The sequence below is a fragment of the Ranitomeya variabilis genome, chromosome 1 (genome assembly GCF_051348905.1).
Source record: "Ranitomeya variabilis isolate aRanVar5 chromosome 1, aRanVar5.hap1, whole genome shotgun sequence".
Lineage (NCBI taxonomy): Eukaryota > Metazoa > Chordata > Amphibia > Anura > Dendrobatidae > Ranitomeya > Ranitomeya variabilis.
Genome location: NC_135232.1, coordinates 23,117,812 through 23,134,726, shown reverse-complemented (window position 1 = coordinate 23,134,726; position 16,915 = coordinate 23,117,812). Strand labels below are relative to the sequence as shown.

Below are 16,915 nucleotides of genomic sequence, written 5' to 3'. Positions count from 1 at the left end.
AGTGTTTGGTTCTGTGATTGATGGCATCTTAGACAAGGCTGGAGTCAGCAAGAAATGGTTTCATAATTGGTCCAAACCATCACACAGGAGGTCCTCTCGAAGGAGAAGATAAAAGATTTTAGCAGAAATGGCAGCTCCTCTTTGGGAGCAGAACACCCTTCTAATACCATAGTTGGACAATTTTCTGATCGTGGGCAAAATGATTGAACCCTACGGCTCCCAATGTCAGAACCACTTTGACGAATGTCGGCTTCTGAACCTGAAGAATTCAAGGCTAGTTCTATTGAGAGTCCAGATCTTTGTAATCCTTCCCTTTAGACTCCGTAAACAAAAGCTCTTTTCTTTCAGAGGAAAAGATAGAAAAGGTGTTGGTCCAGGTTCTAAAGGCGCTAGACAATCCTACCATGACTCTCAGGAAGGCCATGTCATTGCAAGGGTTTCTTATATTTTGTATTCAACCAGTCCTCTCTGCTCAGTTGCACACCAAAAGTGAGACAGCTTGACAAACGAAAATGCTATGAAAGGTTGTTTAGAAGAAAGGCTCACTTTTTCCTCAGCTGCAGTGAAGTCTCTTCACTGGTGGTTAAGCATATAAAATCTGTCAAGGCAAAATCTAGCCCCGAGCATCATAACCACAGATGCAAGCTCAAGAGGATGGGGGAGCACATTCAGAAGACCATCTGGTCTTGGATGGTTGGACAAGGGAGGAAAACTTACGGTCCACCAACCTTAAAGAGTTACTGATGGAGAAGATGCTTTCGTTGATACAGTGTCGACATGTGCGTATCCTATCGGAGTAACAGTAGCATATATCAATCATCAGGGAGGAACTTGATCCGATTCTCTAATGATGATAATAGAGCAAATCTTTCACATTTCGGAAGTCCATCTCTCTTCCTTTACAACACTATTTATAAAAGGGAAACAAAACAGCAAGGCGACTTTTTAAGCCGCAATCGGTTGAGGCAAGGAGAATGGGGCCTGATTCCATCAGTTTTCCAGCAGCACCTAGTCTTGGGTGAAGGAAAAAGACATAATTATTTATCAGTAATAGGATTTTCCAGAACTCATGACAGCATCCTTATATCCCCTCCCCCATCACGGATAATGATTATGCAGTAGTTGAATTTTTGGTGTGCAGTTCATGTGTAGAAAGTAATGCATGGTAATGATGGTATTTACGGCTGTATATAACTGTTCATGGAGGTCCTCTTATGCTCTGTAACCCAGCTGATGTGGGGGAGAGGCCTGCAGGTTTCCTGTCCTTGATGGGCGGATTCCCTCTCTCATGAGGCTATCATGGGTTTTGGAATGGCTTCTTTTCATGAAATGTGGAATTTTTGTGCAGAAATTGTAAAACCTATAACCAACTAATGATATCTGTATTAGTGATGAGCGAACGATCTCGGGTGTCGTGTAATCTGAGCATGCTTGGGTGTTACTATTTGATTACGCCCGAGATATTCGGATATATGCGAGTCCACACAGCTGCATGATTCGCTTCTGTTATAAGTCGTAACACAATTGGAGATGGTCTAACAAACAGGCAATCACCAGATGTGTTGAGGCTGTCTAACAGCTGTGAATCATGCAGCTGTGGGGACTCGAACATAATATACGAGCACGCCCAAGATACTCGGATAACATCAGAGCACGCTCAGATAACATGCTATCTCATCACTAATCGATATATATATATTGGTATCAGTGTAGTTGTAAAGACCCGATGTTACTTTGAAATAAATGGTATAAAAAAAAAACACAATTCCACCATTATTTTTTTAGTTTTGCTTTTTACATTGTTTGATATGTAAAATGACCAGGAGAAATGATTCTGAACTTTGTGAACTTTTGATCAGGTCATTTGGATGTTTTGGGTTGCCATTATGATTTAAAAAGAGGAAGCACAGTACTTTGACAATAAATGGCTTCACCCAACCACTAACCATAAGTAGAGGAAAGGTTTTGACGTTGTGATTCATATTCTATAATATATATATTATACGTACATATGTTAAGTAAATATCTGTTATGCATATATACACACACACATGATCAAATTTGTTGGTACCCTCTGGTAAAGTAGGCAGAAATCCACAATAGTCACTGAAATATCTTGAAACTGGCAAACAAAATTTTCTATTTAAATTTACTGAATATCAGTAATGAGAATCGGACTTTGCTTGTGAGTTGTGGTTTGAAAAAGTGACGCTACGATGAGTCCTGTGTCTGCCAACAGTAAAGCTTGCTGAGACCATTGATATGTGGGAGCCTCTCATCCATGGAGGGGCCTGCTCACAATTATACCTGAGAACACAGCCATGACTAAAGAATGAGATCTAAATCTTCTCCGAGAGCAACTTCTCCCTTCATCATTGCTTTACATTCACCACCATGACGGTGCACATGAGATTGTCCACTTGTCCTAAAAAGAAGATTGTGGTGGATAAAAAACTGGCAAAGGGATACGCTTTCCAAATTTAAACTCTGTATAATTCCCTGTAAGGCCAGTCCCATACGTCCAGTTAATTCCGGTACCGGAGAAATCGGTACCGGAGTTATCCGTGTCCGTGAGCAGCAGCAGCCGTGTGCTGACTGAGTACCACACGGACCGTGCAGGAGACAGCGCTACAGTAAGCACTGTCCCCAGCGTGGTGCTGAAGCCGCCATTCATCCCTTCTCTCCAGCAGCGTTCGCTGGAGAGGAGGAATGAAAAATCATTTTTTTAAAAAATTTTTGTGGTTAACCCCTTCACCCCCAAGGGTGGTTTGCACGTTATGGACCGGGCCAATTTTTACAATTCTGACCACTGTCCCTTTATGAGGTTATAACTCTGGAAAGCTTCAACGGATCCTGGTGATTCTGACATTGTTTTCTCGTGACATATTGTACTTCATGATAGTGGTAAAATTTCTTTGATATTACCTGCGTTTATTTGTGAAAAAAATGGAAATTTGGCGAAAATTTTGAACATTTCGCAATTTTCCAAATTTGAATTTTTATGCAATTAAATCACAGTGATATGTCACGCAAAATACTTAATAAGTAACATTTCCCACATGTCTACTTTACATCAGCACCATTTTGGAACCAAAATTTTTTTTGTTAGGGAGTTATAAGGGTTAAAAGTTGATCAGCAATTTCTCATTTTTACACCATTTTTTTTTAGGGACCACATCTCATTTGAAGTCATTTTGAGGGGTCTATATGATAGAAAATACCCAAGTGTGACACCATTCTAAAAACTGCACCCCTCAAGGTGCTCAAAACCACATTCAAAAAGTTTATTAACCCTTCAGGTGTTTCACAGGAATTTTTGGAATGTTTAAATAAAAATGAACATTTAACTTTTTTTCACACAAAATTTACTTCAGCTCCAATTTGTTTTATTTTACCAAGGGTAACAGGAGAAAATGGACCCCAAAAGATGTTATACAATTTGTCCTGAGTACGCCGATACCCCATATGTAGGGGTAAACCACTGTTTGGGCGCATGACAGAGCTCGAAAGCGAAGGAGCGCCATTTGACTTTTCAATGCAAAATTGACTGGAATTGAGATGGGACGCCATGTTGCGTTTGGAGAGCCACTGATGTGCCTAAACATTGAAACCCCCCACAAGTGACACGATTTTGGAAAGTAGACCCCCCTAAGGAACTTATCTAGATGTGTTGTGAGCACTTTGACCCACCAAGTGCTTCACAGAAGTTTATAATGCAGAACCGTAAAAATAAAAAATCATATTTTTTCACAAAATGATCTTTTCGCCCCCAATTTTTTATTTTCCAAAGGGTAAGAGAAGAAATTGGACCCCAAAAGTTGTTGTACAATTTGTCCTGAGTACGCTGATACCCCATATGTGGGGGTAAACCACTGTTTAGGCGCATGGGAGAGTTCGGAAGGGAAGGAGTGCCGTTTGACTTTTCACTGCAAAATTTACAGGAATTGAGATGGGACGCCATGTTGCGTTTGGAGAGCCACTGATGTGCCTAAACATTGAAACCCCCCCACAAGTGACACCATTTTGGAAAGTAGACCCCCTAAGGAACTTATCTAGAGGTGTTGTGAGAGCTTTGAACCCCCAAGTGTTTCACTACAGTTCATAACGGAGAGCCGTGCAAATAAAAAATATTTTTTTTCCACAAAAATTATTTTTTAGCCCCCAGTTTTGTATTTTTCCAAGGTTAACAGGAGAAATTGGACCCTATATATTGTTGTCCAATTTGTCCTGAGTACGCTGATACCTGATATCTGGGGGGGAACCACCGTTTGAGCGCATGGCAGAGCTCGGAAGGGAAGGATCATCATTTGCAATGCAGACTTAGATGGATTGGTCTGCAGGCGTCACATTGCATTTGCAGAGCCCCTAATGTACCTAAACAGTAGAAACCCCCCACAAGTGACCCAATATTGGAAACTAGACCCCCAAGGAACTTATCTAGTTGTGTTGTGAGAACTTTGAACCCCCAAGTGTTTCACTACAGTTTATAACGCAGAGCCGTGAAGATAAAAAAAATAAAAAATTTCCCCCCAAAATTATTTTTTAGCCCCCAGTTTTGTATTTTCCCAATGGTAACAGGAGAAATTGGACCCCAAAAGTTGTTGTCCAATTTGTCTTGAGTACGCTGATACCCCATATGTGGGGGGGAACCACCGTTTGGGCGCATGGGAGGGCTCGGAAGGGAAGGAGCGCCATTTGGAATGCAGACTTAGATGGAATGGTCTGCAGGCGTCACATTGCGTTTGCAGAGCCCCTAATGTACCTAAACAGTAGAAAACCCCCACAAGTGACACCATTTTGGAAAGTAGACCCCCTAAGGAACTCATCTAGATGTGTTGTGAGAGCTTTGAACCCCCAAGTGTTTCACTACAGTTTATAACGCAGAGCCATGCAAATAAAAAAACATTTTTTTTCCACAAAAATTTTTTTTTAGCCTCTAGTTTTGTATTTTCCCAAAGGTAACAGGAGAAATTGGACCCCAAAAGTTGTTCTCCAATGTGTTCCGAGTACGCTGATACCCCATATGTTGGGGTAAACCCCTGTTTGGGCGCACGGGAGAGCTTGGAAGGGAAGAAGCACTGTTTTACTTTTTCAACGCAGAATTGGCTGGAATTGAAATCGGACGCCATGTCACCTTTGGAGAGCCCCTGATGTGCCTAAACAGTGGAAACCACCCAATTATAACTGAAACCCTAATCCCAACGGTAACCCTAACCACATCTCTAACCCAGACACACCCCTAACACTAATCCCAACCCTATTCCCAACCGTAAATGTAATCCAAACCCTAACCCTAACTTTAGCCCCAACCCTAGCCCTAACCCTAATGGGAAAATGGAAATAAATACATTTTTTAAATTTTTTTAATTTTTCCCTAACTAAGCGGGTGATGAAGGGGGGTTTGATTTACTTTTATAGCGGGTTATTTAGCGGATTTTTATGATTGGCAGCCGTCACACACTGAAAGACGCTTTTTATTGCAAAAAATATTTTTTGCCTTACCACATTTTGAGAGCTATAATTTTTCCATATTTGAGTCCACAGAGTCATGTGAGGTCTTGTTTTTTGTGGGACGAGTTGACGTTTTTATTGGTAACATGTTCGGGCACGGGAGATTTTTTTGATCGCTTTTTATTCCGATTTTTGGGAGGCAGAATGACCAAAAACCAGCTATTCATGAATTTCTTTTGGGGGAGGCGTTTATACCGTTCCGCGTTTGGTAAAATTGATAAAGCAGTTTTTTTCTTCGGGTCAGTACGATTGCAGCGATACCTCATTTATATAATTTTTTTTATGTTTTGGCGCTTTTATACGATAAAAGCTAATTTATAGAAAAAATAATTATTTTGGCATCGCTTTATTCTGAGGACTATAACTTTTTTATTTTTTCGCACATGATGGTGTATGGCGGCTCGTTTTTTGCGGGACAAGATGACGTTTTCAGCGGTACCATGGTTATTTATATCCGTCTTTTTGATCGCGTGTTATTCCACTTTTTGTTTGGCGGTATGAGAATAAAGCGTTGTTTTTTGCCTCGTTTTTTTTTTTTTTTTTTTTTTTTTACGGTGTTCACTGAAGGGGTTAACTAGTGATATAGTTTTATAGGTGGGGTCGTTACGGACGCGGCGATATTAAATATGTGTACTTTTATTGTTTGATTTTTTTTTTTTTATTTAGATAAAGAAATGTATTTATGGGAATAATTTTTTTTTATTATTTATTTATTTAGGAATTTTTATTTTTTATTTTTTTTACACATGTGGACATTTTTTTTTTAACTTTTTTACTTTGTCCCAGGGGGGGACATTACAGATCGGTGATTTGACAGTGTGCACAGCACTCTGTCAAATCGGCGATCTCACTTAGAGTGCAGCAAGCTTACCAGCGTCTGCACTGAGCAGGCACTCGGTAAGCCACCTCCCTCCCTGCAGGACCCGGATGCCGCGGCCATCTTGGATCCGGGACCTGCGGTGAGGAGGGAGGTAGGAGACCCTCGGAGCAACGCGATCACATCGCGTTGCTCCGGGGGTCTCAGGGAAGCACGCAGGGAGCCCCCTCCCTGCGCGATGCTTCCCTATACCGCTGGTACACCGCGATCATGTTGGATCGCGGTGTGCCGGGGGTTAATGTGCCGGGGGCGGTCCGTGATCGCTCCTGGCACATAGTGCCGGATGTCAGCTGCGATAGTCAGCTGACACCCGGCCGCGATCGGCCGCGCTCCCCCCGTGAGCGCGGCCGATCGTGCTGGACGTACTATTCCGTCCTTGGGAAGTAGGGCCCACCCCACATGGACGGAATAGTACGTCTAATGACAGAAAGGGGTTAAAATAAACTTCCCGGCAACCTCCCACCCCCTGTGCGCCCGCCCGCTGGAAATAAAATACTCACCCAGCTCCCTCGATGCTTCCTCTCAGCGCCGCAGCCCATAGGGGTGGAGCCACATATTCATCCCTGTAATGAGCGGCACCACGTGACCGCTCATACAGGACAAGCTGCGACGCTGAGAGGAAGCATCGTGGGAGCTGGGTGAGTATTTTATTTCCAGCGGGCGGGCGCACAGGGGGTGGGAGGGGGGAGGTTGCCGGGAAGTTTTTTTTAACCATAAAAAACCCCCAAAACAATGATTTTTCATTCCTTCTCTCCAGCGAACGCTGCTGGAGAGAAGAAATGAATGGCGGCTTCAGCACCACAAGCTGGGGACAGCGCTTACTGTAGCGCTGTCTCCTGCACGGCACACGGACAGCATCCGTGTGCGGTACGTGTTTTACACGGACCCATTGACTTTAATGGGTCCGTGTGATCCGTGCGCTCCCATGAACACTGACATGTCTCCGTGTTTTTCAAACGGACACACGGTCCGTGAAAACACGCTGACATGTGCAGAGACACATTGATTTTAATGTGTCTACTTGAGTCAGTGTCTCCGGTACGTGAGGAAACTGTCACCACACGTACCGGAGCCACTGACGTGTGAAACAGGCCTAAAGGAAAACCTGTCTTTGGCCCAGTGCTTGATCCGATACTGGAGAAAGCAGAGGATCAGAAAAAAAATGTTTCCTGAAGCCAAATCAGTCAAACCAAAGAGAAGGTTTTGTCCCTCTGGAAATAGAAATCTTGATTACCAGGGTAAAGGAAATTCTGATCTCTAGAACTACCCCAAAGGTTGTGGTAGAGGTCAGAATTTTAGTCTCAATCCCAATCACTAGAATTTTGAAAAATCAGACTTAACTCCTTCCTGCAAGAAAGGGTTTCTCAGGGTTTTTCTAGACACAAATAATCAATCCTCATTTCCTGCAAGAGAAAAAGATGTCCATTCACCAAAAGCTGCTGTCCATCCAAAAGAAAACTTGCTGTTCTATAAGAGAAACTATGTCCATCCTAGGCCTGATGTCATCCTGCATTCCTTCAGTGGTTTGCTCTCAGTTAGATTCTTGCCCGCCACAAACGCAGATCCTCTCAACCTGTGATGGTCTCCGCTATCTCTAAACATAAAATTAATCTTTCTTATCCTGTAAAAAAAAAAAATCAATGAACTGGTGGCTATCTATGAAAAACCTAGAAAGAGGAGCTCATCAGACTCTAGATCCAGTAGCACTCCTAATAAATGCTCTAAGAGCTCATTCCTCAAACTGCAAAGAACTAAGAGCTTCGTTAGAAGCCCTAAGATGTCTAAAACTGTACTTTAACAACTCTACAACAGTATCCTTACTCAAATATTAAAGGGGGCATTTGGCACAAAACGCTTCAGAAGCTTTCCAGCAACATCTTTCAAAATCTTCTTTTATTGTTGACAATCATTTCAAAGCGAAAGAGAACTTGATAGTGGAATTTTTCAGTCGCTTCATGCTAACAAATGGTCTGAGTCAACAACTATTTTTCGAACAGGTGTCTAAATAGGGTCTTCCAGAAATAGACCTGTTTGCGTTAAGTAAAAAAAGGATTTCCCAAATCTTGGGGACAACTGTTATGAACTGGTGGTTTAGGAGCAACATGGGACGAGCTCTGGAGGAGGTGGTACCTGTACTAACCGCAGTTCCTGAGCTTATCACAACACTAGAAGTAGCCGTGGGATGTTCCTGTCACTCCCTAGACACCTCGTCACAGCCGGAGGACTAACTACCCCTAAAGATGGAAACAGGAAAGCTATCTTGCCTCAGAGAAAATCCCCAAAGGAAAGGCAGCCCCCCACAAATATTGACTGTGAGTGGAGAGGGAAATGACATACGCAGAATGAAATCAGAATGTAGCAAAGGAAGCCAGTCTAGCTATATAGATAGAACAGGACAGAATACTGTGCGGTCAGTATAAAAAAAACTAGAAAAATCCACCACAGAGTTTACAAAATCTCCACACCTGACTAAAGGTGTGGAGGGTAAATCTTCTTCCCAGAGCTTCCAGCTTAACTGAATAAATCCATATTGACAAGCTGGACAAGAAAAAACATAGAAAGAGCTGAACGATAAAGTCCACAGTATGTGGACAGCAAAAGAACAAGCAAGGACTTATCTTTGCTGAACTGGTCAGAATATCAGGGAAATCCAAGCAGAGATGTGAATCCAACCAGAAACATTGACAACTGGCCCAGGCTGAAGGATAGAGCCAGGATAAATAGCCGAGCCAGAAAGACGATCAGTGGAAGCAGCTGCGACTGCTAAATCCAAGGAGCAGCAGTTCCACTCAAAACCACCGGAGGGAGCCCAAGAGCAGAACTCACAAAAGTGCCACTTACAACCACTGGAGGGAGCCCAAGAGCGGAATTCACAACAGACAACCCACTGGCAGTGGATGCTTTAGCGCAAAATTGGACAGTCCACCTTGATTATGCCTTCCCTACAATTTCATTTGTATCGAAAGTTCTGCAGAACATAACCAGAATGAAAAGCAATGTCTTTATAGTAGCCCCATACTGGTCAAAAACAAGTTAGTTCTCTCTTCTGAGGAGGTTGGTAGTAGATGGACTTCTTTTTCTGCAGATAAAAAATCTTTTGCAATGCCTAATGCTCCTTCAGAAACAGAGCAATTTCCTTTTGACTACCTGGTTACTGAGAAGTCCATTATTGTTAACAAAGGCGTATCGTACAGGGTCATTTCCACTTTGGGCAAGTCGTGCTGCTTGTTTCCAATCAACTTAAAAGAAAGTCTGGAAAAAGTTTTTCACATGGTGCAAGCCTCTGCATCCAAACATACACCAAAACCTGGATTTCCTGCAGGAAGGTTTTTGAAAAGGGTCTTTCAGCAAGTAAGCTTAATGTTCAAGTCGCGTCACTGTACTGAGTTCTATCTTGGACACTCAACTGGCCATTCAAAGCTGGATACATCTTTTTTTTTTTTTTCTTTTTTTTTAATCAGTTTCAAGACTTAGACCAAGGCTTAGGAACTATTCACCACCTGGTTCTTAACTTTGTTTTTATAGGATTGACTAAACTGCCCATTAAGCCTCTGCAGGAGGCTTCCATCAGGATTACAAAACTGAACGTGAGGTTCTTAGTTTAATATTCTGCTCATCTCCCAGTGAGTCCATGACCTTAGAGGTGTGGCCCAGTGTGCCAGTCATTACCATAGTGGCAGTACACCAGTAGGGCGGGCGCTCTGGTGCCCCCACAGCAACCATTCGACAAAGCTGAGCTCCTATGACTCCATGCTACACCAACCCACAATACCTCAGCAATAATGGCCACCACACAGCAGCAACACCAAGTGAATGGAGCTAGAAAACCTCATCTTCCACATGTTCTCAGACTGTCATCTGAGAACAAAAGTAGTCTGAACCCTTCTTGCAGTCTCCTGCTATCCAAAATGCCTGGGCCAAAAGGGAGGAGTGCTGGTCCACTTAAAACAAAAACATCCATCCTTTCTAAAGATGTGATTCAATCCCACCTTTCTCAAGACATTATCTTACCAACTTTTTGTAACATTCCCAAAATGAATAAAGACAAGGAATTCTACACTCTTGATGTCAGAAGATCTATCTTGACCTACTGATCACTTTCAAAATTTTGGAGAAAGGCTAACAATTTACTTCTAAATTCAAAGTTCGAATAAATGACAAAAAGCCTCTGCCTCCAGTACTGCTAGATGGCTTAATTGCTATATGTGAATTTCACAAAATTATGGGTGAATCTCTTCTGGAAGGCTTTAAAGTGCAGTACACAAGCAGTTTCAGGATCTTGGACTGAGAGGTCTTCAGCATCGATAGAGCACATTTGCAGAGCTGCTACCTGTTTTTTTCCTCACACCTTCCTGAAGCATGATAAATTAGATATTATTGCTTGTCAAGAATTAGTGACCAGTGAAGGAACTAGTGATTCCAAGCACTGAGCAGGAAAGAGTGGGCTGTCATTTGTCAGGAACTGGCACAGAAGCTGATATCTAGCTGCCAGGGTTCAGAAGTTCTGAAAAATAGGGGTCAGCACTGTAAACTGTGTGCAGAATTAATAAGCAATTTGTATATTTGAGGATTCATTTAATGTATTTATTTACATACATCCAGTGCTGTCGGGCAGTTAAAAAATTTAATAATTCTGAATATTTCAGAAAGTAAAAGTGCGGTTTTGTATTTCTTAGCAGAATATTTCTGCGTGCAAAATTATAGGGAAACGAAATGAAAAATAAATTTTTCATCTTATTTATTTTCATCTGCTACTTCAAAAAGTATAAAATAAGTTTCTAACATTTATAAAAAAAAAATGTGACCAATATACTAATATGTAAATCTAGAGAGAAAAGTAGAATGGCACTAGGAAACGGTCTACTTACTGGTGGAGTAGGTGGACTCTGAGTCAGCGACACCTTACTGGGTGAGATCACGGTGATGTAGGTGCTTGCTTGAAGAAACACATGTAGTAATCCAAGAATGAAGAAAAAAGCAGCAACACTCCGTTTATCGTGTCATAAAAACCTTAGTCCTTTATTTACTAATACTTTGGACAAGGTGTATAAGGACAGGACAAATGCGGACATGAAGGCAAAAGAACAGGAGTACGACCGTTTCGCGTATAACACGCTTCCACGGGTCCAGAACAGTGAAGCCCGTGGAAGCGTGTAATACGCAAAACGGCCATAGTCCTGTTCTTTTGCCTTCATGCCCGTATTTGTCCTGTCCTTATACACCTTGTCCATGGAAAGTATTCGTAAATAAAGGACTAAGGTTTTTATGACACGATAAACGGAGTGTTGCTGCTTTTTTCTTCATTCTTGGACTATACTAATATGCTTCAGCTCCTTCACAAGAGGAACAGCTGCCTGAACCATGGGATGAGCTTTATAAACACTCCAGACTTCCTGCTCAAACTGCTCTCCATCAATCCAGTCACATCTCACCAGAACTGCCTGGTAACAGAAACAACCTGAAGATTCTAGAAAGGGGAGTACCACAAGCACACCCCTGAAGTGGTGTGGAATATACAGAATATACCAACAATTAAAATAAGGAAGAACACAATTAATATTTGAAGGGGGAATATTAAGGGGTTAAAGACTGAAAGAATGAAAGCAATAACATTTAAAGAGAGTGAGGCTAATGGGAACCTTTAACAATACTTCAAGTCAGTCAATTAATTTTGCCATATACTTCTCAATTGCTATGTCATAAAATGTCAGTACAATTGTGGAGGTTATATTACTAAAAACTAATGTAATCACATTTATTCTTTGCAGATGACTGTACCGGAAGGTCAGAAGGACATCCAAAATCTTCACATTTTAATGCATATGATTGTAATATCATTCAAAATGTATGCGAGGAGAAGGCCAATATTGAAGATATACCCTCCACCCCTCATATAAAAAATGTATCAGCTGATCCTTTTAAACAGATCATATCTCCTGATTCAGAAAAGACTGTAAAACAAAAGCTTTACAGATTGGATGTTGAACGTCAAAAAGTTCCCATAGGGGAAAAGCCATATTTATGTTCAGAATGTGGTAAACATTTTACCAAAAAATCAGGTTTGGTTAGACATCATAGAATTCACACAGGGGAGAAGCCATTTTCATGTTTAGAATGTGGTAAATGTTTTACCCAAAAAACAGCTCTTACTAAACATCAAATCCTTCACACAGGGGCAAAGCCATTTTCATGTCAGGAATGTGGAAAATGCTTTGGCCATAAATCATATCTTGTTAGTCATAAGAGAATTCATGAAGGAAAGCCATTTTTATGTTCAGAATGTGGGAAATGTTTTGAACAGAAATCCCATCTGGTTATGCATCACAAAAAACACACAGGGGAGAAACCATTTTCTTGTTCAGAATGTGGGATATGCTTTAACCAGAAGCATATTCTTATTGGACATCAAAGAATTCATACAGGAGAGAAACCATTTTCATGTTCGGATTGTGGAAAAGGTTTTACAGTAAAATCAGTTTTGATTAGACATCAAAGAAGCCACAAAGGAGAAAAGCCATATTCATGCTCAGAATGTGGGAAAAGTTTTGAACAGAAACAATGTCTTATTGGACATCAAAGACTTCACACAGGAGAGAAGCCATTTTCATGTTCAGAATGTGGAAAGTGTTTTACTATGAAATCATATCTGATTAGACATCAAAAAAGCCACACGGGTGAGAAGCCATTCTCATGTTCAGAATGTGGGAAATGTTTTACCATTAAATCAGAACTGATTAAACATCATAGAAGGCATACAGGGGAAAAACCATTTTCATGTTCAGAATGTGGAAAATGTTTTGCCCTCAAAAGAAATCTTGTTAAACATCAGAGAATTCACACAGGGGAGAAGCCATTTTCATGTTCACAATGTGGAAAATGTTTTAACCAGAAATATCATCTTATAACACATGAAATAATTCACACAGGGAAGAAGCCATTTTCATGTTCAGAATGTGGGAAATGTTATAACGTTAAATCACAGCTTGTTAAACATCAGAAAACTCACACAGGGGAGAAACCATTTTCATGTTCAGAATGTGAGAAATGTTTTATTGTGAAATCAGATCTTGCTAATCATCAGAGAATTCACACAGGGGAGAAGCCATTTTCATGTTCACAATGTGGAAAATGTTTTACTCAGAAAAATGTTCTTATTAGACATCGAAAAATTCACACAGGGAAGAGGCCATTTTCATGTTCACAGTGTGGAAAATGTTTTAATCAGAAAAATGTTCTTTTTAGACATCAAAGAATTCACACAGGAGAGAAGCCATTTTCATGTTCAGAATGTGAGAAATGTTTTACTGTGAAATCAGATCTTGTTAATCATCAGAGAATTCACACAGGGGAGAAGCCATTTTCATGTTCACAGTGTGGAAAATGTTTTCATCATAAAAATGTTCTTATTAGACATCATAGAATTCACACAGGAGAGAGGCCATTTTCATGCTCGACATGTGGACAATGCTTTATCCATAAGTCAGATCTTGTTAGTCATGAACAAATTCACACAGAGGGAAGCCAGATTCATGTTTAGAATGTGGAAAATCAAGTCTTATTGAACATCAAAGAACTCACAGGGTTGAAGCCATTTTTATGTTTTACTCGATAGACCATACAGAGTATATAGAAAAGACAGCATGGGATCACAGCTGATTCTTTCTGTGAAGTAAAACATTTCCCTGTCTGGTTTCTGGTTAAAACAGCTTCTGTGATCCCATGCTGTCCTGTCTGTATACTCTATTGTTTCCTCCGCTGCCCAGGAGCTGTGGTGTGATCACACCATGTTCATATACTGTCAGACAATGACCATTACACAGTACACAGCAGGGGCACATTTATAAGATTATCTCAGTACGGGAACATTTTATTTAACGCATTCAATTACTCATGGGAAACCCCTTTAAGGTTTATCGGTCACGATAATTGTGTAATATAATAAATATTAATTTCTCGCTCATTGATTATGCAATGGAGATGGAGGTCATTTCCATAAGAAAACCTGTAAACCATGAACGAATAAGCAATTATTTGTACACCATAATCGTTGCATGTAAATTTTTGACTGACTTAAAAACATTGGGTCACTTATGGTGATCATATAGTGAATCACTGTCACAATTATCCATTCGTCAAATCAAAAGTGACCACAGCAAGTATCAAGAGAGACAGAATATCACTCCCTCTTATCTCTCCATTGGCTTTCTGCAGAGCTAACGCAGAAAACCAATGATTGCTAGGGCTACTGGAGATCTAAAGATGACTTCCAGGTCAGCCATACATCAAAGCCTAGGATACCATGTCAGAGGCAGCCTATCAGTGGTATGATCTCCTGAACACGACTGATTTTCTCAGACAAGTGCCATCTGTAGTTTTCAAGAATAGCACTTGTTCCCATCATATTCTATGTGACTGCATATGTCCAATTTTCTCCTAGGACTTACTGGTCCACAGGAAAAATCAGAGACATGTCTGACTTTGAACTGAGTGTCAGATCAAAATCACTAATGCAAGTCTATAGGTCAGTAAAAAATAGGACTCAGATGACCTCCTTGTGCAGACTGATTTTCACTGACTGACAGAACGGAGAAGGTGGTTAAACTGTTTTTTTTTTTTTTCTTTTTCCCACTTACGAGAAAAATGGACTCTGATCTGAGAGTCTGTACAGAATAATCGGACCGTTTCTCGGATGTGGATAAAAATGGCCTGTGACCCTGCCCTTACACCCCCTTCACATGTCCGTGTTTCAAATACATGAGGCATCTATTTTTTTCTCGGATGCAACATGTACCCTTTATAATCTATGGTAATGCACACACGGAGATGTCCTTTTTTTTTTGTACCAGCAGCATGGATGACAAAATTAGTGGTTGTCTAAGTTTGAGATGAAAGTCTGCAGTCATTCCATGTGACTGCAGACTTTAATCACAAACTTGGACAATCGCTTTAATGTTCTTAAAATAAATACAAATGTAACTGTAGCGCCAGTGCCCCTCAATGCTGCCTCTTTCCTCCAGCAGGAATGCCAACTCACTCACCACCTCGACATCAGTCCAGCTCTCCCTCTTTCCTCGCCTACTGCCTGGGGTACAGGCGCGGCACACTTAGGGCGGACTCCCTCCTTAAAGGTGCCGCACACGCCATCCTAAAATGTCCCCAGCCAATGGCTGGGAGGCACTTATTATTTAAGGCACCTCCACCTGTATGGAGATGCCTGTGCAATGTTGCTAGTTCACCCATACGCTTGTTAGTTCTCAGCTCCCTCTCTATTAGTTTCGCTAGTGTCTCCATCCCTAACCTCCATGCCAGTATCTGCCTTGTCAATCTGTATATCGGCTGAACTCGCCTGCACATGTCCTGCCAGTCTGTATATCAGCCGACCCGCCTGCACATGTCCTGCCAGTCTGTATATCAGCCGACCCGCCTGCACCTGCCATGCCAGTCTGTATATCAGCCGGACCTGCTTCCGCCAGCTGGGCCAGTCTGTATATCAGCCAGACCAGCCAGCATCTGCAGGGCCAGTCTGCATCGGCCGTGCCAGTCTGTATATCAGCTGGACCCACCTGCACCTGCCGTGGCAGTCTGTATATCAGCCGCACCTGCCTGTACCTGCCATGTCAACCGGACCAGCTTGCACCTGCCGTTCCAGTCTGTATATCAGCTGGATCAGTCCGCAATTGCCAGTGACTATCTGTATCTGAGGTACCCATGTTCCTGCCATGCTTACCTGTATCAGCTGTACTTTCCTACTGAGCCGTTCCTACTGAGCTGTTCCAACTACCAGTCCCTTTGGAGTAAGCTGCCGTGCGTTCAAGGTCTGTCTAGGAGTAGCACCTGGAACTGGTGTCCATCGGGAGCAAGCCTAATCCCACCATCAGGGGCTCTGTTGAAAAGTTGGGTGTTCACCTAGTCACGCCACCCAAGGCTCTCCTCGGATCATGGCACAGTGGTTCCACCACTTTTGTTACAGTAACCTTTAACTTGTCAGGCATCACATTACTTTATTAAAATGGTCATGTATCTCATAATCTTACAATTTATGGATTGTTACATGTGTACAGGATCAGAATCAATAACTCTACAAGAATCCAGAACTACTAACTACCAGCAGTACAGAAATACATCACCAGAACACTATCAGTACTGAAATGCAACATCACAAGCCCCATCAGTACAGAAATACATCTCCTGAACCACCATAAATACATTAATATATCAGCATCACCACCATCAGTAAATGAATACATCACCAGAACCACCAGCAGTACATGAATATATCAGCAGAATTACCATCAGTACATGAATACAACACCAAGATTAGTACAGTGTGATGCAGTGACCACTGTTGCAGCTAGGGGGCACTGTATGTGCTCCTCAGAATATGCATGGAGGCGTATCTGTGGTTATTATGATGGTGAAACAGTGACTGGCAGAGTTGTAAGTGGCCGGTAGGTGTCGCAGAGGGAGTCTGCGCTGTAAGCCTGACGTAATGTTCTGGGACCTGTAGTCCCAAAAGTGTTTGTAAGG

General features: G+C 41.7%; 1 protein-coding gene across 1 annotated transcript in view; it reads left to right on the top strand.

Moving 5' to 3' along the window:
• The window catches only part of LOC143802525 (uncharacterized), a 203,578-nt gene that overhangs the window by 164,694 nt on the left and 21,969 nt on the right, over positions 1 to 16,915 (top strand). Inside the window, exon 7 of the mRNA XM_077281333.1 lies at positions 12,157 to 13,770. Within this exon, the coding sequence (XP_077137448.1) occupies positions 12,157 to 13,770 (1,614 nt within the window). The remainder of the gene's footprint in view (positions 1 to 12,156; positions 13,771 to 16,915) is intronic.